A 24,312-nucleotide genomic window follows, 5' to 3' on the forward strand; every position below is an offset into this window, starting at 1 on the left:
TTCTTTCTGAACACAATTTAACAATTACATACCAAAGATATACCGTAAATACAACCCTTGTTCCACTGTTGAAATGAGCATCACGGTGTATCAATAGCATATGGAGTGCCAGAGGTTGCACGTTCTTGCTTTATTATACAGTATACTTGGTTATACAGTAAATACCTCATAGAACGGATTTTAAAGCTAAAAATGATCCTTTTCCACAAACGATGGTCATTTGCACTACAGCCCAAAACAGTCGGTTTGTCAGTATCCAGCACATTTTATACACACTGCCTCAGAGGGTAACCAATGTAGATTTTTCCCTCTTTGGAAAGGAAAGGTGTAGGTGGTCTTCTGTCTAAAGCTGGAGCAAAGAGGAAGAGTTACAACTGCAACCAAATTCCCCTGGCTAAAGTCTGACTGCTGTAGTTTATGGTCTATTATCTAGAATTTAGCCACAGTGCCATTGGTGCCGATGGCAAAAATCTAGAAATTAGCCACGTTTTTGTTTTGTGCTGATTGCAGTGGGTTTACCATATGTAGAAAAACTTTTAAAAAAATGGCACACATTTAACAATACCTGGGTAGAACGCCATCCATAGATGCCGCCATTTCTAAATGAAGGTAGGACACAACAGATGCTCAAATAATCCCTAAAAATTAGGTTTAAAAGACAATTGAAGTGCACTGGCTGCACACGTGTGCAATTTTTCCTAAACCACGTAATACAGTCTAGAAGAAATATAGTTGATAACCTTCCAATTTAAATGCTATGTAGTCAATATCTATAAAAATGACCACAATCACACATTTTTTTGGGGAAACGTCTCACCATAAAGGCCTCCTAAAAAAGGGACACTCTTCCAGAATATCATGCTTTAATTCAGTATAGGTGTACATGACTTATTTGTGTAATGAACTGTACCAAGGCCTGCCTTCATAAAGATCATGTCACGATTTCAAAATGCTACATGACCTTCACATTTACCAACATTTCAAACTAACTTTAAACTCATTTGCTTCAATAGGCATGTTCTCTGGTTAGGTTGACAACTTGAGGCGGCTAAAAACTTAATAAGGGGCTGACCATACACTATTCATACATTTTTGAAGACGGTTTGGATATATATCAGACTGCAACTAGGAAACATACTTATATCCTAGAATTGTGCTGAAGCCCCTCCCCTGTAGTCTAGGAGGACAGAGATTTAGCTAGGAAGAGATGTATCCCACAATTTCCATTATAAGGTCTCCACAAATGTCCCATTCATGAGCTTGGATAACGACCATTGAGGGTGGGTCTACAAAATCACCATGCCCATTGAAAGCGTTGCAATAGAAGACATTCCACATTGTCCTACAGCAACCAATCACATTTTCCAGAACAAAAGGAAGAAGCTGGTGGCTAAAGAACAACAAACCTTTCCTTCCTTAGCTTTGATAACAGGATACCAGGCATGATTATTTTGCAAGAACTAGTCTGTGTAGCCAGGTCTAACAATATGACTGAAGAATACATTTCCTCTATGCAACAATTTACGGTCATCTTACTGTAAAATAATGATTTGAAGTATATTTTGCAAGCTATAAAAAAGATGCTACTTTGAGCCTTCAAACCCCATAATACTACTGCAAACCAAAACATCTGAGGTTCAAGCCAGAAGAGTTTCTCTCTTTCTCCACTATTTCTAGAGATTTCAAATGCTACCAAATTCAAGTTTTGCTCAGAGCTCTTGTGTCCTAATGACTAGGCCAGACGTTAGTGATTAATTGGCACAGTCAGCTATGGCAAATGATGGCAGTTGAGGTAAAAAAGCCAGTTGGTTAGAAGAGACGAAGCAGTGAAGAACCAAAAAGAAAGGCATCCATTTTGTTACTATGAGGAAAGCAGAGATGGAAAGAAAAGACCAATCAAACGGTTCCAGAAGTCAGGAGCAAACAACTGCTGTACGTTGGAGGCTTCTTCCCAGCAGGAACTTTCAGCTAATACAAAAATATGTTGTATTTGTATGAAACATTCAGTGTTAAGCTGGTAAATGGTAGTACTGTGGTGTTTGTTTTTCTGTGTGGTAAAACTGGCACAGAAATCTTCAGACCACATATTGATAAGGGTCTGCTTTTCCCTGGTCTGGAGTGGCGAGGGGGTTAAGCCATGCTATAGAGAACGGATGGCCAAATACTGCTTTCAGATTCATCCATTTTGTTTTTTTAGCCCATCTTCTCTCTTCCTTTTTCAACTGTTCTATTCCCTGGAAACAGAAAGATCACAAACTTTCAGTAATGTGGGATGGCTATGGTATCATATGTGACAGGACAATACAATGGTATAAATGTGAACTCACAGTTGTCCTGTGGGAACATGTAAAAAAAGGCAAATAATGTGAAAGTTCTGTGGTATTATGGAAGAAAATGAATGTATCCTATCCACAAGAACATAAAGACACTAAACTATCATGTGAAATCTAGGCCACCAACAGTACAGGTCAGTTAATAAAACACATACACTGAGAATTATAGTTAAGATTAGAAAACAGAAAGGTTAAAGAAGGGATCAAAGTCACACAGATGAGCAATAAAAGCATTTTGTAGTAAGAAAAGATTACAACCTTATACATTTATATTGGGGTGGTAGGGGCAAAACTACCACAAGAGCAAATGCTATGATGGTATATTCTTGCTCCAGGGCCTATTTATTCATTGTGGCTCTGTCATGGCTTTAACCTTAAGCCCCGTACACACACGCAGATCGTCGTCATACAAATGTTCGTCTTTTCTCCCCGGGATGTCGGTGTCTGTTGAAAAGTGCAAAGACAGCACAAGGACAGCACAAGAATTTTGTCCGCAGACTTCAGCTGACTGCAGAAGTGATGTCATGTAATGGTTAACTTTCCCTGTGTTTTTTATTTTCTGAGCATGCCCAGTCTTGCAAATCTGCGGTCTGTCGGCTGATTTCTGTACTGACAGGCGAACAATCGTCCGTTCTGGTGTCTGCAGACAAAAATTTTCAAGTTTGCAAGAAAGACTCTTGTCCGCGGATTGTGTGCAGACATCTGTCGGAGGCACCATACTAACACGCATACAATCGGCAGATCTTTCGTCCGCCGACGTTTGTATGACGACGATCTGCGTGTGTGTACGGGGCTTTACCCTCAATCTAGCCTCATTAGAGAAGTATGGCCAAAGCTATTTTGGCCATACTTCTCTTCTAGGTCACATTAGTGCACTTATTTCTGCTCCCCTGTGGCCCAGATTTAGTCGATAGAAGGCTAAAGCTGATGTCACTGAGCCGGTCAAGGCACTGCAGGGATTCGGACAATAATATCAGGATCCACCCAGATGCCCAACAAACAGCCTGCTCAGCATGCCGCGGAGAGTCTGAGCCAGTTGATCTCGCCTCCTCCACAGTCTGGCACTCCAGGGAGCACTGGAGGGGCAGAGAAGTGAGCTGGTGACTGACAGTCACTGTTCTCTGCTCAGTGAAGACTGAGAACTGAGCGATCAGCAGTCTTTGATGGTTCAGTTCTCGGTCTATAGACAGCGAGGGACAGCTGCAGCCATCTAGGTGGGTACAAATGTTTTTTTCAATCCTGAACTTCCCCTTAAAAGTGAATCCATGCTTTGCTTATTCATCGTACCACCTTCAGCAGCTTATACTTATGCTTTTCTTTTGCTCTGCGGCTGCTCTATTCACCTGTGAAAGTGAGGAGTCTGTGGACTCTCTACTCACTCCATGTGACAACCGAGTGGCCAATAACCCAGCACCACAAATATCACATGGAACAAAGGGGAGTAAATCACAGGTTCCCTATATTTGGATGTACCAGCTATTTCCCATGGCTGTCAGTGGTCAAGCAGAGCAGAATGGGATCAAAAGAAGGGTGGGTACATTTTGATGCGATGACCGGCATTAAAGTGAATCTGTTGCTTTGCCCTAAATGGCAAAGCAAAAGTTCAATTCAAGTCTAAACCTACCCTTTAATCTCAGCCCAACTTCTTAAACTGCAGCTAAAAATCTCACACTAATCCTACCTCAGGTGATAGTTAAATGATCACAAAGATAATTACCATCATGGTGAATCTAGTGGGAAAAAAAAGGAGATAAAAGTTTGGGGGCCAGTTTACAGTGTGTCAAAAGATTGGCACTGAAATCTGCATGCCAAAATGACAACCTGCTCACTTGTAATGCATCCGTTATCAATTGTTGATTGATGTGGTTCAGTTGGAGAGTTTTCTCTGTTCTTTGGTCTTCCCATCTCCACTTGGTATAAACTAACCCCAGTGTAAAACCCATCATTAATAGCAATAATGCCCAGGTAGATTCCCCAACAACAGTGTGCAGTTGGAGTTCATCCTGCATCATTGTCAACCTGGTTTACCTTCAGCAAATTCTCACACTGTACAATTGCACTACCTTGTCCAAACTCTAATTTTACCTCCCTATATTACCAACATGCAGTTGCTTTTCCAATTATGCCGCCAAAAGGTGAAGTAAAAGTTACTGCCATCATCTGCAACATTATAAATGAAACACATTTGGACTGTAAACGGTCTCCCATCGGCCTGTTTAGGCTTTAGCTTGCTAAATCCACCAACACATTTAATCACAAGGTAAACTGCTGCCCAACTCTAAAACAACTAGAAGCATCCATAAATGATCCCAATTACTATCTGCCTTTGGCACATCCATAGTGTGGTTTTGATGACAGTGCTCATTTGTTCTTCAAATTAAAACGACTAAAAGTGCTATAAGAAGAACAGTGTTATCCATAACAGTAAGTCATTTCTGCCTTGTGGATTTAAAACTAATTGTATTTTCAATGGACCCATGCTACAGTTGTAAAACATTATCCGAATTGTGTTGCATGAACATTTGCTTCTGTGCACTTCATATTTGTACTTTAATTAAAAAACAAAAAAACAAAAACACCCAGTAATGCAATCCTCGCTATCACCTTTGTGGGCGCTAAAAGAAGTACAGTGCAAGAAATGCAACATGGTATGTAATCTTAAAATTACTGCTTGTTTTTAGTCCCGCCTGCTAACAGGCTGATGATGCCAACAAAGCTCAAGAAGATGAAAATGGTTTAAAAGGAGAATAAATTCTCCTAAATATGATCAGAATAGTTGCAATGTGCATTCTGCAATAGGTTTCCTGTATTTGCAACTGTACAATTTGTGCAAATGGCAATAAAAATCTCTTAAATTCCCATAAATGATCTGTAAATATAAATTTAATAATGTACAAATTTTTTTTTAATTTCTAAATATAAATTTAACCCCCCCAACAAGCAAGCAGTACCACTCTATTCCAGTAGTATATGCACTCATTCTACCTAGAATGTTCAGCATGATAGTAGTGAAGTATAGCAACATCATCTCCTAATTGCTCTCACACTAGAGTGGGAATAAATAGGTCTTACTGTATACAGCACAGTGACAACCTTCTTCTCGTTTTGCGAAAAACATACATTAGCATATGCAAAGCTAAAAGTGTTTTTTGTATGAAAATGAAATCAATGACAAACTAGGATACATTAAAAATGTAAAAAAAAAAAATGTCCTTTAGGCCCCTTTCACACTTGACTTCGACACGACTTGAAATAATGCCTGTGTAATCTTGAGGTCTACGGATCTCAAGTCGCATCAAAGTCAAACCAAAGTAGTGCAGGGACTACTTTAAAGTAACACAGATATGAATGGTACTCAGTGGAAATCATAGGGTACGACTTTGCAGTCCCAAGTTGCAGGAAAAGTCGCATAAGTCTGAAAGGAGCCTTAACCACTTACCGCAAAGTGACGTATGGGTACGTCGGCTGACTTTGCGGGGTCTAGCATCTAGCTCTAGCATCATCCCAGTACCGTTGTTTAGAGCCGGCGGTCGACTTTCCGGAGGTAACGACCGATGCGGCTCGGGAGCCGCACGATCGTTACCCTGGCGAGCTGCAGGGGACGTTCCCCCCCCTCCCGCCACCTTCCGCGGCTTTGCCCGGCTGTCCCGTCCCACCGGTGAGACCGGAGCACCCAGCCGATCGGGTCTCCGATGATGTAACCCAGAGGCGGCGTCCATGATGTCACGTCCGGGTTACTCTGCTGCTAAAAGCGGCAGATTAAAAAAAAACGAGGGTATTCAAAAATGCAGTTTTTTCGGCGTTTTGAATACATGAAAGTGTAGTGAGGGGTCTAGGGTCTTTTAGACCCTCGATGCCTCCATAAAGAGTACCTGTCACTGCAAATTGCTGTCACAAGAGATGTTTACATTGCTTGTGACAGCAATAAAAGTGATCAGATTTTTTTTTTTTTTTTTAAACCTGTGATAAAGGAAATATAGGAAAAAAAAAAAATTTTAGCCACCCCCAGTCCCCGGTAGCTCACGCACGAAAGAAAACGTATATTGAAGTCGAATCGCAAATTAAATCACTGTTCAAACCACACATGTGAGGTATTGCCGCGATCACCAGAGCGTGAGCAATAATTTTAAAAAAAGAGCTACACTCCAACTCTAAACTGGTAACCGTTAAAATTTTTTAAAGCGTCGCCTATTGAGATTTCTATTGACCGTAATTTGTCACCATTCCACGGGTGTGCGCAATTTTAAACCAAAACATGTTGCATATCTATTTACTCGGCGTGACATCATCTTTCACAATATCCAAAAAATATCCAAAAAAAAAAACTTTACTGTTTTTTTTTTTTAAATGCAGTGAAATGTGATTTTTCGTAATTTTTCCAAAAAAATTGCGTTTTAAAGACCGCTGTGCAAATACCGCGTGACAAAAAATATTGCAATGACCGCCATTTTATTCTCCAGAGTCTTTGCTAAAAAATTATATATAATGTTTGGGGGTTCTAAGTAGTTTTCTAGGAAGAAATACTGATTTTAACTTGTAAACAAAAAGTGTCAGAAATAGGCCTGGGGCTTAAGTGGTTAAAGAAGTTGCTACATGATGTTACAACATTCTAAAATTGAAGTCCTATAGCAGTGATGGCGAACCTATGGCACGCGTGCCACAGCTGGCACACAGGGACCTCTCCGTGGGCACGCCAGCTATACTGGGAAGCTGCCGCCGCTGATGCCTGGACTCTCTAATCCTCCCTCCCCCACACGGCAGCGGCGCTGTGACAAGGGGGGTAGTGAGCGTGGACTGTCAGTGTATTTCCCCGCTCGCCCCCCTTCTGTCAAGCAGCGCTGGACAGAGACAGAGCAGCGCTTGCAGAGATCGCCGTCCGCACTGATTCCTCCTGCCTACCCATTGGCTGCAGCCAAGCATCTGGGATTGCTGAGAGGCCCTTGCGGCCATTATCTGTGGCTGTTATTAATTGCAGTGTTGGCACTTTGAAAAAAAAATAGGTTGGTTCTGTGTCGCAGTTTGGGCACTCGGACTCAAAAAGGTTCGCCATCACTGGCCTATAGCATAAAGACCCAAGAGGCTTAGTAGATGCTGCATCGCTCACGCTTAGTACACTAAAATGATGTTCAAAATCTAATATATCACTTGATAAGATTTGTTCATGTACCACCTTACTAAAAAGAAAAAAAGGACTTACAACAGAAGTGATGACCATTTGAAGAAACCAAAAACATACACAAACGTACATATTTCACCACTGGGATCCGTGAAATCAAAACGTTGTACAAAAAAAATAAAAAAATAAAAATAAAAGACTAAAAGTAATAAAACCGCAAACACTAAAAATAAAATAGCAAATAGAAAAAAAAGCGGGGAAGGGGAAGTGGAGAAGTTCAGGTAGTGTCAAGGTGCAAGGTAAAGGCATTGCATTTGCAATCTGTGTTTGGGGTCTTGTTATGATTACAGTGACCCCTGCAGCAGATCGCACACCCAGTGCATATTAAACGTGCTCCAGGAAACGCTCATGGAACGTTGATTTCCCACACTACATTCTGATGTGAATGGGCCCTTAAGGCAGTAATTACAGTAAAAACTAAATACACCTTGTAGCACAGTAATGTTGCAAATAGACAAACAATGACAAGTAACACCTACTTTAAGAAAGGACTACAAGATACATAGCAAACCGGACAAAAAAAAAAAAAAAGCATTGACATGCCTTGTCCCACAAAAAGAGCCATACCTACTTACTAAGCTTCAAAGACAAAGTTAAAAAATACTATTTGAACATTTACATAAAAGTACTTACCGTTTCATCAGTACATATGGAATGGACCTGTGTCCCAAACATAACAGCAGTGAATATGAGGAAGAGTAGACCCTCAAAACAAAGTAAAATGAGTAGGATGACTGTGGTTGGTGGTGAAAATGAGCTGCACTCTGTAGAAACAAAACAAGAAGCCTGGATAAGTACAGCAATATCTACAGCTCTAAGCAAAATGTATTTTTTGTTTAATTTTGGATAGCTTGTGGAAGGGTTATTCTATGCATTAAGATAAAAAGCCTTCTGTGTGCAGCAGCCCCCCTAGTACTTATCTGAGCCCCATCCCAATCCAGCGATGTCCACGAGTCCCTCGGCCGTCCAGGACTCTCCCTCCTGATTGGCTGAGACACAGCCACGGCGCCATTGGCTCCCATGGCTATCAAAGTCCCTTAGCCAATCATGAGAGAGGGGGTGGGGCCGAACCGCAGCTCCGTGTCTGAATGGACACACGGAGCTGCAGTTAAGCTTAGGTGCCCCCATAGCAAGCTGCTTGCTGGGGGGGCACTTGACAGGAGGGAGAGGCCAAAAGCAGTGAAGAGGGACCCAAGAAGAGGGGGATCTGGGCTGCTCCGTGCAAAACCAACTGCACAAAGCAGGTAAGTATACAATGTTTATTAAGAAAAAAAAAAAAAAAAAACAAGAGAGACTTTACAATCACTTTAAGTCTTGCAGCCCTCTCAGAGTGGTATTTCATATCAGTCTTAGGGCTATATATAGTGTATATATACACAGTGCCTTGCGAAAGTATTTGGCCCCCTTGAACTTTATGACCCCTTTTGCCACATTTCAGGCTTCAAACATAAAGATATAAAACTGTAATTTTTTGTGAAGAATCAACAACAAGTGGGACACAATCATGAAGTGGAACGAAATTTATTGGATATTTCAAACTTTGTTAACAAATAAAAAACTGAAAAATTTGGCGTGCAAAGTTATTCAGCCCCTTTACTTTCAGTGCAGCAAACTCTCTCCAGAAGTTCAGTGAGGATCTCTGAATGATCCAATGTTGACCTAAATGACTAATGATGATAAATAGAATCCACCTGTGTGTAATCAAGTCTCCGTATAAATGCACCTGCACTGTGATAGTCTAAGTGCCGGTTCACACTAGTACGACTTGTCAGGCGACTTGTCAGCCTGAAAAGTCGCGGTCCGTTGTGTAATACAGTAATGGTTCTAAAAGGAGCAACACAAGTCGCTCCGACTTAGAAAAAGGTTCCAGTACTACTTCGGGGCGACCTGGAGCGACTTGCATAGACATTAATTTTATGAAGTCCGTGCAAGTCGCGTTGCACGCGACTTCACAGGCCGCCCCCTAAGTCGGATCGCCATAGTGTGCACCGGCTCTCAGAGGTCCGTTTAAAGTGCAGAGAGCATCATGAAGAACAAGGAACACACCAGGCAGGTCCGAGATACTGTTGTGGAGAAGTTTAAAGCCGGATTTGGATACAAAAAGATTTCCCAAGCTTTAAACATCCCAAGGACCACTGTGCAAGCAATAATATTGAAATGGAAGGAGTATCAGACCACTGCAAATCTACAAAGACCTGGCCATCCCTCTAAACTTTCAGCTCATACAAGGAGAAGACTGATCAGAGATGCAGCCAAGAGGCCCATGATCACTCTGGATGAACTGCAGAGATCTACAGCTGACAACAATCAGTCGTACACTGCACAAATCTGGCCTTTATGGAAGAGTGGCAAGAAGAAAGCCATTTCTTAAAGATATCCATAAAAAGTGTCGTTTACATGTGTCGTCATAAAAAGTGTCGTTTAAAGTTTGCCACAAGCCACCTGGGAGACACAACAAACATGTGAAAGAAGGTGCTCTGGTCAGATGAAACCAAAATCAAACTTTTTGGCAACAATGCAAAACGTTAAGTTTGGCGTAAAAGCAACACAGCTCATAACCCTGAACACACCATCCCCACTGTCAAACATGGTGGTGGCAGCATCATGGTTTGGGCCTGCTTTTCTTCAGCAGGGACAGGGAAGATGGTTAAAATTGATGGGAAAATGGATGGAGCCAAATACAGGACCATTCTGGAAGAAAACCTGATGGAGTCTGCAAAAGACCTGAGATTGGGACGGAGATTTGTCTTCCAACAAGACAATGATCCAAAACATAAAGCAAAATCTACAATGGAATGGTTCACAAATAAACATATCCAGGTGTTAGAATGGCCAAGTCAAAGTCCAGACCTGAATCCAATCGAGAATCTGTGGAAAGAACTGAAAACTGCTGTTCACAAACGCTCTCCATCCAACCTCACTGAACTCGAGCTGTTTTGCAAGGAGGAATGGGCAAAAATTTCAGTCTCTCGATGTGCAAAACTGATAGAGACATACCCTAAGCGACTTACAGCTGTAATCGCAGCAAAAGGTGGCGCTACAAAGTATTAACTTAAGGGGGCTGAATAATTTTGCACGCCCAATTTTTCAGTTTTTTATTTGTTAAAAAAGTTTTTTATTTGTTAAAAATAAATTTCGTTCCACTTCATGATTGTGTCCCACTTGTTGTTGATTCTTCACAAAAAAATAGTTTTATATCTTTATGTTTAAAGCCTGAAATGTGGCAAAAGGTCGCAAAGTTCAAGGGGGCCGAATACTTTCGCAAGGCTATATATATATATATATATATATATATATATATATATATATATATATATATATATATATATATATATATATATATATGTATGTATATATATATATATATATATATATATATATATACACAGTGGGTACGGAAAGTATTCAGACCCCCTTAAATTTTTCTCTCTTTGTTATATTGCAGCCATTTGCTAAAATTATTTAAGTTCATTCTTAACTTAACTTCTTCCTCATGAATGTACACACAGCTCCCCATATTGACGGAAAAACACAGAATTGTTGACATTGTTGCAGATTTATTAAAAAAGAAAAACTGAAATATCACATGGTCCTAAGTATTCAGACCCTTTGCTGTGACACTCATATTTAACTCAGGTGCTTTCCATTTCTTCTGATCATCCTTGAGATGGTTCTACACCTTCATTTGAGTCCAGCTGTGTTTGATTATACTGATTGGACTTGATTAGGAAAGCCACACACCTGTCTATACAAGACCTTCCAGATCACAATGCATGTCAGAGCAAATGAGAATCATGAGGTCAAAGGAACTGCCTGAAGAGCTCAGAGACAGAATTGTGGCAAGGCACAGATCTGGCCAAGGTTACAAAAAGATTTCTGCTGCACTTAAAGTTCCTAAGAGCACAGTGGCCTCCATAATCCTCAAATGGAAGATGTTTGGGACGACCAGAACCCTTCCTAGAGCTGGCCGTCCGGCGAAACTGAGCTATCGGGGGAGAAGAGCCTTGGTGAGAGAGGTAAAGAAGAACCCAAAGATCACTGTGGCTGAGCTCCAGAGATGCAGTCAGGAGATGGGAGAAAGTTGTAGAAAGTCAATCATCACTGCAGCCCTCCACCAGTCGGGGCTTTATGGCAGAGTGGCCCGACGGAAGCCTCTCCTCAGTGTAAGACACATGAAAGCCCACATGGAGTTTGCTAAAAAACACCTGAAGGACTCCAAGATGGTGAGAAATAAGATTCTCTGGTCTGATGAGACCAAAATAGAACTTTTTGGCCTTAATTCTAAGCGGTATGTGTGGAGAAAACCAGGCACTGCTCATCACCTGTCCAATACAGTCCCAACAGTGAAGCATGGTGGTGGCAGCATCATGCTGTGGGGGTGTTTTTCAGCTGCAGGGATAGGACGACTGGTTGCAAACGAGGGAAAGATGAATGCGGCCAAGTACAGGGATATTCTGGACAAAAACCTTCTCCAGAGTGCTCTGGACCTCAGACTGGGCCGAAGGTTTACCTTCCAACAAGACAATGACCCTAAGCACACAGCTAAAATAATGAAGGAGTGGCTTCACAACAACTCCGTGACTGTTCTTGAATGGCCCAGCCAGAGCCCTGACTTAAACCCAATTGAGCATCTCTGGAGAGACCTAAAAATGGCTGTCCACCAACGTTTACCATCCAACCTGACAGAACTGGAGAGGATCTGCAAGGAGGAATGGCAGAGGATCCCCAAATCCAGGTGTGAAAGACTTGTTGCATCTTTCCCAAAAAGACTCCTTGCTGTATTAGATCAAAAGGGGGCTTCTACTAAATACTGAGCAAAGGGTCTGAATACTTAGGACCATGTGATATTTCAGTTTTTCTTTTTTAATAAATCTGCAACAATGTCAACAATTCTGTGTTTTTCTGTCAGTATGGGGTGCTATGTGTACATTCATGAGGAAGAAGAATGAACCTAAATGATTTTAGCAAATGGCTGCAATATAACAAAGAGTGAAAAATTTAAGGGGGTCTGAATACTTTCCGTACCCACTGTATATATATATATATATATATATATATATATACACACACATACACACACACATACATACATACATAATGTACTGCAACCTATCCTCCACTGCCTACTTATCTAAAGTTCACAGTCATGGCCTGGTACAATCTTCACATGCAGAAAAATGATCGACTGCAGAGATGTAGTCAGTGTAATGAGATATTTTGGTGAAGTGATATGAAGACTGCACTGGGCCGTGGCACTTAGCGCCTCTGTGGTGGGGGAAAGTGGGATGCTTTTAATTAGGGATAGACCGATATGGTTTTTCAGGGCCAATACCGATCACGATATTTTGGTCACAACGTATCGGTATTAGGCCGATATTTTGTACATTTAAAGTTTTGAAAATAAAGACAATTTTTGACACAAATCTGTTACTGAACATGTTAATTTTTGTTTAATGCTTAATGGCTGGCTTGCTGGCACCCTGTGGTGGGTGGCTGGCTTGCTGGCATGCTGTGGTGGGTGACTGGCTTGCTGGCACGCTGTGGTGGGTGGCCGGCTGGCACCCTGTGGTGGATAGCTGGCTGGCGTCCTGTGTTGGGTGGCTGGCTGTCTGGCACCCTGTGGTGGGTGGCTGTCTGGCACACTGTGGTAGGTGGGAGGCTGGCGCAGGGCCTGTGGGTGGCTGGCTGGTACAGGGCCTGTGGGCAGCTGGCTGGTACAGGGCCTGTGGGCAGCTGGCTGGTACAGTGCCTGTGTTTGGCCGGTGCAGGGCCTGTGGGTGGCTGGCTGTCTGGCACCCTGTCTGTGGGTGGCTGGCTGTCCGGCACCCTGTGGTGGGTGGCTGGCTGTCTGGCACCCTGTGGTGGGTGGCTGGCTGGCCCAGGGCCTGTGGGTGGCTGGTTGGTACAGGGCCTGTGGGTGAGTGGCTGGCTGGCTCGCTGGTACAGTGCCTGTGGCTGGCTCGCTGGTACAGTCCCTGTGGCTGGCTGGTTGGCTGGTACAGGGCCTGTGGATGTGGGTGGCTGGCTGGCACCGGGCTGCTGTGGGTGGGTGTATGGCTGTGATACACTCCCGCGAGACTAGTCCAAGGCGAGGGAGGCGGCCTAAGAAGGCCGAATGATGTCACAAAAATAATCGGCAACATCGGCCAGTTACAGGGCAGATACCGATATATCGGGGAAAGTGCATTGCAGTGTAAACATACTCAAAGCACAATGGTCAAGCTCCACAACTAGAAGTGCATGTAAACCCTCACATATACCCAGTGAAGCGAACAGCCTCAGATGAAACACAGTGATGAAACAAATCTCCCTACATAAGTTTTACTTGTATATCTGCTGTCTTCAGCTTGCTATATTCTTTAGAAAGTGCACATTGTGTTAGAAGTGAACCCCCTCCACATAGACAAAGGAAGAAAGGAATGTGCTGTGAATAGACCAGCTCTCTGCTAATCTATTTATAGCACCCACCCTGACACAAATTTCAGCCTGGTTTTATCTCAGTTGACAGAGAACTTGTCAAAAGTTATCATGCTGATAAACAGAAGAACAGAGCAGGAGAAAGCGACTCAGGGCTTTGGAGAGAGATAAGAAAACACTGCAGATATATGTGCCTAGGTCAAATTTCATGAATCGGGTTTACATCCACTTTAATAACATCATGCTGATATCTATCCGCCTAGTGGTACTCAATTTTGCAGCCTGCAAAGGAAACATATAAGCCACCACTGGCTGGATATAAACTTGCTGCAAAGGCAGTACGCGGCCCAACCCCTGGGACCCTCCCGTGGAACCCAGTTGAGAAAGCTTTATGCAGTGGGGGTGTGAGAAAAAAAATAAAAAAGTGTGAGACACTAATTAGACAGTAATTTTTTTTCACTAAGGCTGTTAACGCCAATTGGAACTTATTCAGTATTACATGAAATAAACTACTTTAAAGGTAACCTGTCACTGCAATGGTGTAATGCACATTTTTACATGGGGTATCAGGAAAATATAACTTCCATTTATCTTATCCCATACTTTTCCTGCAGATGACATCTTCTCTCCAACATGCTAGGTTGTGGCAGGACCTTGGTGTCCTCCACTTTTATGCAGGGCTTCTGCGGGCGCACAGCTGCAATGGCCAAATGAAGGGCCAAAGAGAAGAGGCTTTGGGGACTGGTAGCATGGAAGAAGTGAGCTTTTTACTGGTACCCTTAGCAGAAAAGAACATTTAACCCTTGTGGGAAGGCATTTGATTGTCAAATTAATAATAAAAAAAAAAAGTATTTTTCTTTGCACCTAGCGAAAAAAAAAAAATCTCTTTCTGGTCATTATCCAATTACCCTCCCAGGCTGATGGGGGGGGCTCTAATATAGTTTACAGGTGGTTTCAGGTATGATTGTGCAGAAATCCCAGAATCACAAGACTGACTTATTTGAATTGTTTACTAACTGCCTGCCAGGAGTTTAGCTTAATGCCTAAAGAGGACAGGATGGCAATCAGTAGTAGAGGATATACACTGGTCTCTGGAAAAGCTCCTCAGAGATCTGATTCCATGCTATAAATACTTTAGATTACATCAAAATACGTTCGAAGTAGCTGTTCCCCATTTCCTTTCTCTCTTCTGGTATGGTTTTCATTAGCAAATGTAACACTCTTAGACACGAAAATCCCCCCCCAAAAAAAAAAAAAATGAACAGTTTGTCCAAAGAAATTTAATAAGATACATAGCCTATGGTACAATCATCTTAAAAACATTCTGTCTTCCGCCGTTCTAAACTTATTATATCCATATGTTTCTGGGTTTCAAATATTTTATTTTATCTTTAAAATTTTAAAGTTAACAACTCTGTGTACACACAGTAATGGTTGCTCTTTTAGCAGTTTAACTTAGGAATTTCTTTCAAAAACATTTTGATGAGTTCTTTTGATTTTTTTAATCATAGTTGGGTCAAATCAACGTTCGTTTTTTTGACTGCGGTGATTAGAAAATTTGGAGGAGCAGAATGGAAATATTTTCATGAATGAACAAATTTCTAACAGTAAGGCCCCTTTCACATGGGCTTTCCGATCAGGTCTGCCTGTCAGTTTTTCAGGAGGACCTGATCAGATGCTCCATTCAGCCCTTTGGAGCAGCGGATGTCATCCGCTGCTATCCAATCTGATCCTGTCCGTGAAATCCGGACGGATGGAAACCCTATGTTCCATCCGTCTGGAGGATCGGATCAGATGAAAATGGGCAGGCGGTCCGTTATCATCCGATCTCCCATAGAGGAGAGCGGGGCTCTGACAGCTCCGTCTCTGCACAGTGAGCGGAGGCAGAGCTGTCATCTGCCTGCTCAGCGGGGATCGGCGGATTGATCCCTGCTGAGCAAAACGGAGTTCGTGTGAAAGGGGCCTTAATGTGTTTTTTGTTCAGGAAATTCCATTCAGACAAAAATTGAATGTTGAAAGCAAACAAAATCAAGAACCTACGAACAACATTTGTCAAGCCATATGATGTACTGAGAATGTTCGTACATTAATCTACTAGTGTCTGGCAGCTTTACATGCGTGTTTTCACAATACATGTTTAGATAGCTGTAAACATATTACTCACTTGTCCAGTCTTCTTCGAAGCAATACAGGAAATGAAACCCTACCATAATTAGGGCATGCAAAGAGATCAGAGATATATACATCTGAAAAAAAACAAAAACACAATGTTAGCTAATGGGCAGAACTACAAATATATACACCAGTAGTGAAAACAGAAGAGAATAAATTGCATCCAGTCAAAATTAACCTTACATGCAGCTAATTGCATGGTAAATTGCTAGCGTTTCTGCCCAGACTCCCAGATTTAACAATGTCTTAAAACAAGTCAAGCTTCATTCACACAGGTGTAATAAAATACTCCCATCTACACTGGATCTTTCAGCCAGAAGCGGACAGGAAAATCCAGCGTAAAAAATGCTTGTTTTGGTGGTAAAAAATTAGATCATCAAAAAGTTAATTTATTTCAGTAATTCAATTCAAAAAGTGATGCGTTACATACAGAGTGATATATTTCAAGCATTTTTTTTTGTTTTTTTATTGTGATGGATTATTACTTCCAGCTATAAAAAAACCCAAATTTCAGTATCTCAGAAAATAGAATATTACATAAGACTAATAAGAAAAAAAAAAAAAGATTTTCAATACAGAAATGTTGGTTTACTGAAAAGTACAGTATCTCACAAAAGGGAGAACACCCCTTACATTTTTGTAAAATATTTTATTATATCTTTTCATGTGACAAAACTGAAGAAATTACACTTTGCTACAATGTAAAGTAGTGAGTGTACAGCTTGCATAACAGTTTAAATTTGCTGTCCCCTCAAAATAACTCAACCCACAGCCATTAAGGTCTAAACCACTAGCAACAAAAGTGAGTACACCCCCAAGTAAAAATGTCTAAATTGGGCCCAAAGTGTCAATACTTTGTGTGGTCACCCTTATTTTTCAGCACTGCCCTAACCCTCTTTGGCATGGAGTTTACCAGAGCTTCACAGTTTTCCACTTGTGTCTTCCACTCCTCCATGATGACATCACAGAACTAGTGGATGTTAGAGACCTTGTGCTCCTCCGCCTTCCATTTGAGGATCCCCCACAGACCCTAAATAGGGTTTAGGACTTGAGACATGTTTGGCCAGTCCATCACTTTGACCCTCAGCTTCTTTAACAAGGCAGTGGTCATCTTGGAGGTGTGTTTGGGGTCGTTATGTTGGAATACTGCCCTGCGTCCCAGTTTCCGAAGGGAGGTGATCATGCTCTGCTTCAGTATGCCCCAATACATGTTGCCATTCATGGTTCCCTCAATGAACTGTAGCTCCCCAGTGCAGGCAGCACTCATGCAGCCCCAGATCATGACACTCCCACCACCATGCTTGATTGTAGTCAAGACACACCTGTCTTTGTACTCCTCACCTGGTTGCCGCCACACACACTTGACACCATCTGAACCAAAATAAGTTTATCTTGGTCTCATCAGACTACAGGACATGGTTCCAGTAGTCCATGTCCTTAGTCTGCATTTCTTCAGCAAACTCTTGTGCATCATCTGGGACAACAGCCATGCAGACCAGTTTGATGCAGTGTGCGGCATATGGTCTGAGCACTGAAAGGCTGACCCAACACCCCTTCAACCTCTGCAGCAATGCTGGCAGCACTCATACATCTATTTCCCAAAGACAACCTCTGGATATGATGCTGAGCACGTGCACTCAACTTCTTTGGTCGGCCATGGCGAGCCCTGTTCTGAGTGGAACCTGTCTTGTTAAACTGCTCTATGGTCTTGGCCACCATGCTGCAGCTCAGTTTCAGGGTCTTGGCAATCTTCTTAAAGCCTAGGCCATCTTTATGTAGAGCGGCAATTCTTTTTTTCAGATCCTCAGAGTTCTTTGCCATGAGGTGCCACGTTGAACTTCCAGTGACCAGTATGAGAGAATGAGAGCGATAACACCCATTTAAGACACCTGCTCCACATTCACACATGGGGCTTGCAACACTAACGAGTCACATGACACCGGGGAGGAAAATGGCTAATAGCGTCATTGAAGAAATGACACTGAAGAAGTGTCATTTCTTCAGTGTTGTCACATGAAAATATATAATAAAATATTTACAAAAATGTGAGGGGTGTACTCACTTTTGTGAGATACTGTATGTCCAAGCACAGTATAGTATGCACTCAATACTTGGTCGGGGCTCCTTTTGCATGAATTACTGCATCAATGCGGCGTGGCATGGAGGTGATCAGCCTGTGGCACTGCTGAGGTGTTACGGAAGCTTTGGTGCTATCACTCTCACTCTCTCATACAGGTCACTGGAAGTTCAACATGGTACCACATGGCAAAGAAATCTCTGAGGATCTGAAAAAAATAATTGTTGCTCTACATAAAGATGGCCAAGGCCAGTGATGGCGAACCTTGGCACCCCAGATGTTTTGAAACTACATTTCCCATGATGCTCACCTACACTGTAGAGTGTATGAGCATCATGGGAAATGTAGTTCCAAAACATTTGGGGTGCCAAGGTTTGCCATCACTGGACTAGGCTATAGGAAGATTGCCAAGACCCTGAAACTGAGCTGCAGCACGGTGGCCAAGACCATACAGAGGTTTAACAGGACAGGTTCCACTCACAACAGGCCTCGCCATGGTCAACCAAAGAAGTTGAGTGCAAGTGCTCAGCGTCATATCCAGAGGTTTTCTTTGGGAAATAGACATATGAGTGCTGCCAGTATTGCTGCAGAGGTTTAAGGAGTGGGGAGGGGTGGGTAAGCAAGTCAGTGCTTAAATCATTCGCTGCACACTGTATCAATGTGGTCTGCATGACTGTCATCCCAGAAGAAAGCCTCTTCTAAAGATGATGCACAAGAAAGCCCGCAAACAGTTTGCTGAAGAAATGCAGACTAAGGACATGGATTACTGGAACCATGTCCTGTGGTCTGATGAGACCAAGAGAAACTTATTTGGTTCAGATGGTGTCAAGGGTGTGTGGCGGCACTCCAACATGAGAACGACCCCAAACACCTCCAAGAAGACCACTGCCTTGCTAAAGAAGCTGTGGGTAAAGGTGATGGACTGGCCAAGCATGTCTCCAGACCTAAACCCTTTTGAGCATCTGTGGGGAATCCTCAAAACGGAAGGTTCAGAAGTGCAAGGTCTCTAACATCCACCAGCACCGTGATGTCGCTATGGAGGAATGGAAAAATACTCCAGCGGCAACCTGTGAAGCCCTGGTGAACTCCATGCCCAAGAGGGTTAAGGTAGTGCTGCAAAGTAATGGTGGCCACACAAAATATTGACTTTGGGCCCAATTGGGACATTTTCACTTAGGGGTGTACTTCCTTTTGTTGCCAGCTGTTTAGACATTGATGGCTGTGTGTTGGATTATTTTAAGAGGACAGCAAATTTACACTGTTATACAAGCTGTACACTCACTACTTTACATTGTGGCAAAGTGTAATTTCTTCAGTGTTGTTACATTAAAAGATATAATAAAATATTTACAAAAATGTGAGGGGCGTACTCACATTTGTGAAATACTGTATGCCTGAAAAACAATTACCATCACACAAACTTTACATAGCAGGGAAAATCAAACAAGCATTACTGGACAGCATACAGATATGCATGGCACTTGCACTCTATTTTGCCATTTCTTTTTTTATAAAGGACATATTCATAGGGCAGTAAATGTGACATCTACTGCTTCATAAATATTACCATTTTTGTTCTCCCATGGTGGGCCACCTTTACCAAGCAGTTGAACAACAAACAAAACTAAACTACTCCTTTCACACGAACGATCCGATCAGATCCGCCTGTCAGTTTTTTAGGCGGATCTGATCGGATCCTCTATGCATCCCTATGGGGCAGCGGGTGTCAGCGGAGACATGTCCGCTGACACCCGCTGCCATCCGCATCCCTGGAAACCCTATTTTCCATCCGTCCACGGGATCGGATGAGAGCGGACAGGCGGTTCACTCTCATCTGATTCCTCATAAAGAGCAGCGGGGCTCTGACACGTCCCTCTCTGCACACAGTGCGGAGACGGAGCTGTCATCCGCCTGCTCAGCGGGGATCGGCGGATCGATCCTTGCTGAGCAGAGAATGGACCGCAGCACGCAGCGCAGCAAGTGAAAGGAGCCTTAATGCACAACAAACTGGAGATAAAGTATTATAATAGTAGACTTGCCAATAAACGTTTTAGTCTGCTTGGAATTTACTCAGATTTTTTTTTCTTCTTGCCAATTAATGTCAAAAATGTTTATTTTAGTTTTCAGAGAATTTGCACGTGGAAGATATAAAACCTCTTCTTTACAAATTTTGTTATTGCGTCTCACATAATGTAGCACAGATTTAAAGACATAAGCTCTTTGTTGAGGATTAAATAATTTCTATACATAACTAAAACGGGGGTATAGAGTCTTCTACTAAATACAAATATTTCTCCAGCACACTGCATTGTGCCAACAACAGGCTCCACTACTTTTACAGCCAACATTGGCATAAGACAGTGAGCTGGAATACTGTAACAGATAGTTTGACAATCTTTAGGATTCATACACATGGCTTAGATTTTCTAGCAGTTGGTACAAAGCATGTACTTTCATGTTATGTTTATGTGCATTTATACGTGTTTTGCTTACACATGTTTGCACACATTTTATATGAAATACAACCGATGCCGGGACTCTGATGTCCAATACTCACAGTAAACAAGACAAAAAATTTCTGGTTGTTTTCTCCTACACAGTTGTTGATCCAAGGACAATGGTGATCCATTTTTCTAACACATCTCTTGCATACACTGGGAAGAGAAAAGAATAGGAGATTTTTGAAAATGGAAACATACTTCATTGAGCATTGCTGTAACACATTAGTAAATACTTTTAGAAGGGCCTGTCTAGTGTGCATGTGTACCAGTACAGAATAATGGCCTTATAGCCTCAAAAGTCTATAAATGACTAAATCCCATTTGTGTTTAGAGAGTGCAGTATAACATTTTTGGGGCTACCTGCTATATTGTACATCTACATTCCTGGCAAAAAAAATAAAAATAAATTGTTTTTAACACATGTAGCGATCAGCAGCAGATATGAAACTGTAATCTGGCCTGTCAATCCACAAGTAAAATCTTACTCTCTAGCTCCTAGCTTAAGGCCTGTGTTAATGGGTTTGGTTTGCATAAGAGCTACTTTTTACCCTGCATGGGTCAATATGATTGCAAAAGGTAGATACAGCTTAGAAAAAGACCACCAGAGGGCGCCTACATTTAGCATTAGAAAGCCTTTATTTTAAAAAAGCCAATAAACTCACGGGGTAGCAAAATATGACACCTGTCATAAGCACATCCCGGTACAGATCCCATTTGGATAGATGGCAGATCACTCCATTTCAGGCAACAGGCTCACCACCACTGTCCAGGTGGAAGAAAGTAGGATGCAGGCTCAGAACTAGGAAGCCAGAGTTATTGGTGAAGTGCAGGCTGGACTAGAAATGATGTCAGACATTGTTGGAGGACAAAAGGGGCATATCTATGCATTTTGGAGGCACCCAGACTCTTTTTTAAGATAACAGCCTAGGAGGTCAAATGCGGACCTGAAGAAGATCAACAAAGTAAAACGCACCTTTGGCCAATAAGTCCATCCACTACTAAGTCAAAAGGCCTTCAAAACAAACTATTAGACAGCTCATGTAAATCCTGGGTCGATGGGCTTTTATTTGCTTTACAACTTGCTTCTCTTCCCACACAAGTTATTGGGAATGAAAAAGTCTCTGCATAAAAGTTAATAGGAATGCAAAAGAAGCTTGAAGAAGGTTGATGCAGCTTAGAAGGAGGTCAAATGCAGGCCAGAAGGTTAACTGCAGGTCAAATGCATCTGTCAAACTGTAATTGGACTCAAAAGCATCTCAAACTGACCTCAAATGCAAATAAAATGCATCTGGAAACAAGCTCTTCTACACATGTCCTCACACTCACCCAGAGGTCTGCTACCACAATAAGGTGGAAACTACTTTAACCACTTTAAGATCTAGGGTGTATAAAGTAAAACTTAAAAATGCTAACTAAACCTTGTACCCCTCACATTAGCCCCCCCCCCCCCCAAACACTTTTCCAGGCGTAGTAAATGAGGTGAAGCTCTGCCGACTTCCACCATCCAATCATGTGCAAGCAAATATTTTTTTTTTATATCCATGCGAAGGGAATTCCTTGCAAAGTGACTAGCCTATTTGTCTTGTGCAGTGTAATTGCTCTCTCAGGAGCTATAACTGAATTGGGCATTTAAAAAATGGCCACACACTGCACTTATAAATACACTGTGATAATAGTGTTACTATTAAAGTAAACCCTCCTCTGCAACTTGTACCTATAGGTAAGCCTATGAGAAAGCCTTACCTATAGATACTGTAAATATCTCCTAAACATGTACCGTTAGGAGATATTTACCTTACATGCAGCCAGTGACGTCACTGGCGCATGCGCTCTGAAGGAATGGCCGCTCGTGCCGTTCCTTCAGAGCCCCGTGCTGTGACCGTCGGCTCCCGAGCGCGTGCGCAGGAGTGACGTCTCCACGGTGCATACAAGCTCATTATGTTTTTCTCTTTCAGGGTGGAAAATAAAAAAAAATAAAAAAATTTATGCTTACAACCTCTTAAGGCTACGAGCAACCTCACAAGTTTGCAAAATCTTTTTTAAAGCCCTTACCTATTAACCATTAGTTATCTCTATATGTTGCATTCCTTCTGTTAGCTATTTTTGTGTCTTTTTTTTTATTTCTTACTACAATTGTTTAACCCCTTAAGGATGAAGATAAAAGAAATATAACACCTAAAACCAGTTTTACAGCTTATTATATGGAGGATGGGCAGACAAATGAAAAGATTATCTCCTCTAATTATAGAGTGCCTTACATTGTGGGAACCAATAGAACGGTTTCTATGAATGGAGCGTAAAGGATGGGCGCAGTCTGCACTTGATGAGTGCTTGTCACAGCTGAAGAGGTGTCTTTTTCTTTTTAATTTCACTCAATCATTTCATTTGCAATCATCTCAACCATTTGCCAGAATAAGATGCATTGTATGCATGAAGGTAAAAAACTTCAGCACAAAAAAATACAAATGTAAGCAAAATTGTCAAAACGCCAATATACTGTTACTACCTAATAATACATACTTATGAATAACCATGAACCCAATGTAATCTTAGATATGGTGAAATCCTCGACAAAGGCAAGAGCCGAAACGCCTTGGATTTAGAGACCCTCTGTACATCCAAAAATCGCATGGATAACAGCCGGTTCACATAGGCGCGACCCGACTTGCCGGGGCGACCTGTGAAGTCGCGGTGCGCAGCTCGCACAACGACCTTTGGAGCGGCATGCACGGACTTCATATCATTGAAGTCAATGCAGGTCGCCCCAAAGTAGTACAGGACCCTTTTTCTAAGTCGGAGCGACTTGTGTCGCTCCTATTAGAACGGGTCCTCTGCTAATCTATGGCAGGCGACCCACGGCGACTTGTCAGGCGACCAGGTCGCCTGACAAGTCGCCCCAGTGTGAACCGGCTCTAAAAGTCACCAATATCCCCCATGTCACTAATTTCTAACCTTCCTTCACCACTCACTTTTGGGCCTATAGCCCAAGTGAAGCACTATTTTATGTAAAATTACCTGCTAAATTATCTAAATAAAATGTTGTAAAAATATATAAGTTGGAAATCGCATTTATATAATGTCAAAAGTTGCCTAAAAAGTCCCATCTTTGTTTGGTTTGAGGAACCAAAAAGTTTTTGAAACTATATAAAGGGATGTTGGCACCCAATACTTATTATTTCTAATAACCAAGGCTATAATAGAGTATTAAAAAAAAAAAACCCTGCAAAAACCTCAGCATGCAGCTTCCCCCTCAGCCCCCCTCCCCTATACACACCTGAGCCGATCCAGCGATGTGCACGAGGGCTGAAGCTCTCCAGGGTCTCTGCCTACTTATTGGCTAAGACACAGCAGAAGAAACTATTGGCTTCTGATAGTGTCAATCACAGCCAGTGAGGAGAGAGCGGGGGTGGTGCTGAGCCACACCCTGTGTGGCTCAGACACACAGAGGTGGCTCAGCAGCAAGCAGGGGCCAGGAGTGCTGGAAGGGGACCCAAGAAGAGGAGGATTGGGCCTGATCTGTGCAAAACCATTGGTAGGTGGGTATGACATGTTTGTTTAACAGCTGACCCCTAACAAACCCTTAAAGGCAGAACTAAACTTAAAAAAATAGCTAGCAAGTAAAGTTTTTTTTTTTTT

At 42.2% G+C, this 24,312-nt stretch overlaps 1 protein-coding gene across 6 annotated transcripts in view; it reads right to left on the reverse strand.

Moving 5' to 3' along the window:
* Nucleotides 1-24,312, reverse strand: part of ZDHHC3 (zDHHC palmitoyltransferase 3) — a 110,882-nt gene that overhangs the window by 37,569 nt on the left and 49,001 nt on the right. For 5 of the 6 annotated variants that reach the window (XM_082258161.1, XM_082258162.1, XM_082258160.1 and 2 more), the window contains 3 exons: nucleotides 20,733-20,829; nucleotides 16,091-16,172; nucleotides 8,143-8,273 (listed from right to left, as the gene is read on the reverse strand). In XM_082258161.1, coding sequence (XP_082114287.1) covers nucleotides 8,143-8,273; nucleotides 16,091-16,172; nucleotides 20,733-20,829 — 310 coding nt within the window. Of the gene's footprint in view, nucleotides 1-1,277; nucleotides 2,235-8,142; nucleotides 8,274-16,090; nucleotides 16,173-20,732; nucleotides 20,830-24,312 lie in introns of those variants that run through there. The other variant, XM_082258163.1, reaches the window with a different exon arrangement.

Source organism: Pelophylax lessonae, assembly GCF_965119305.1.
Source record: "Pelophylax lessonae genome assembly, chromosome: 5".
NCBI lineage: Eukaryota > Metazoa > Chordata > Amphibia > Anura > Ranidae > Pelophylax > Pelophylax lessonae.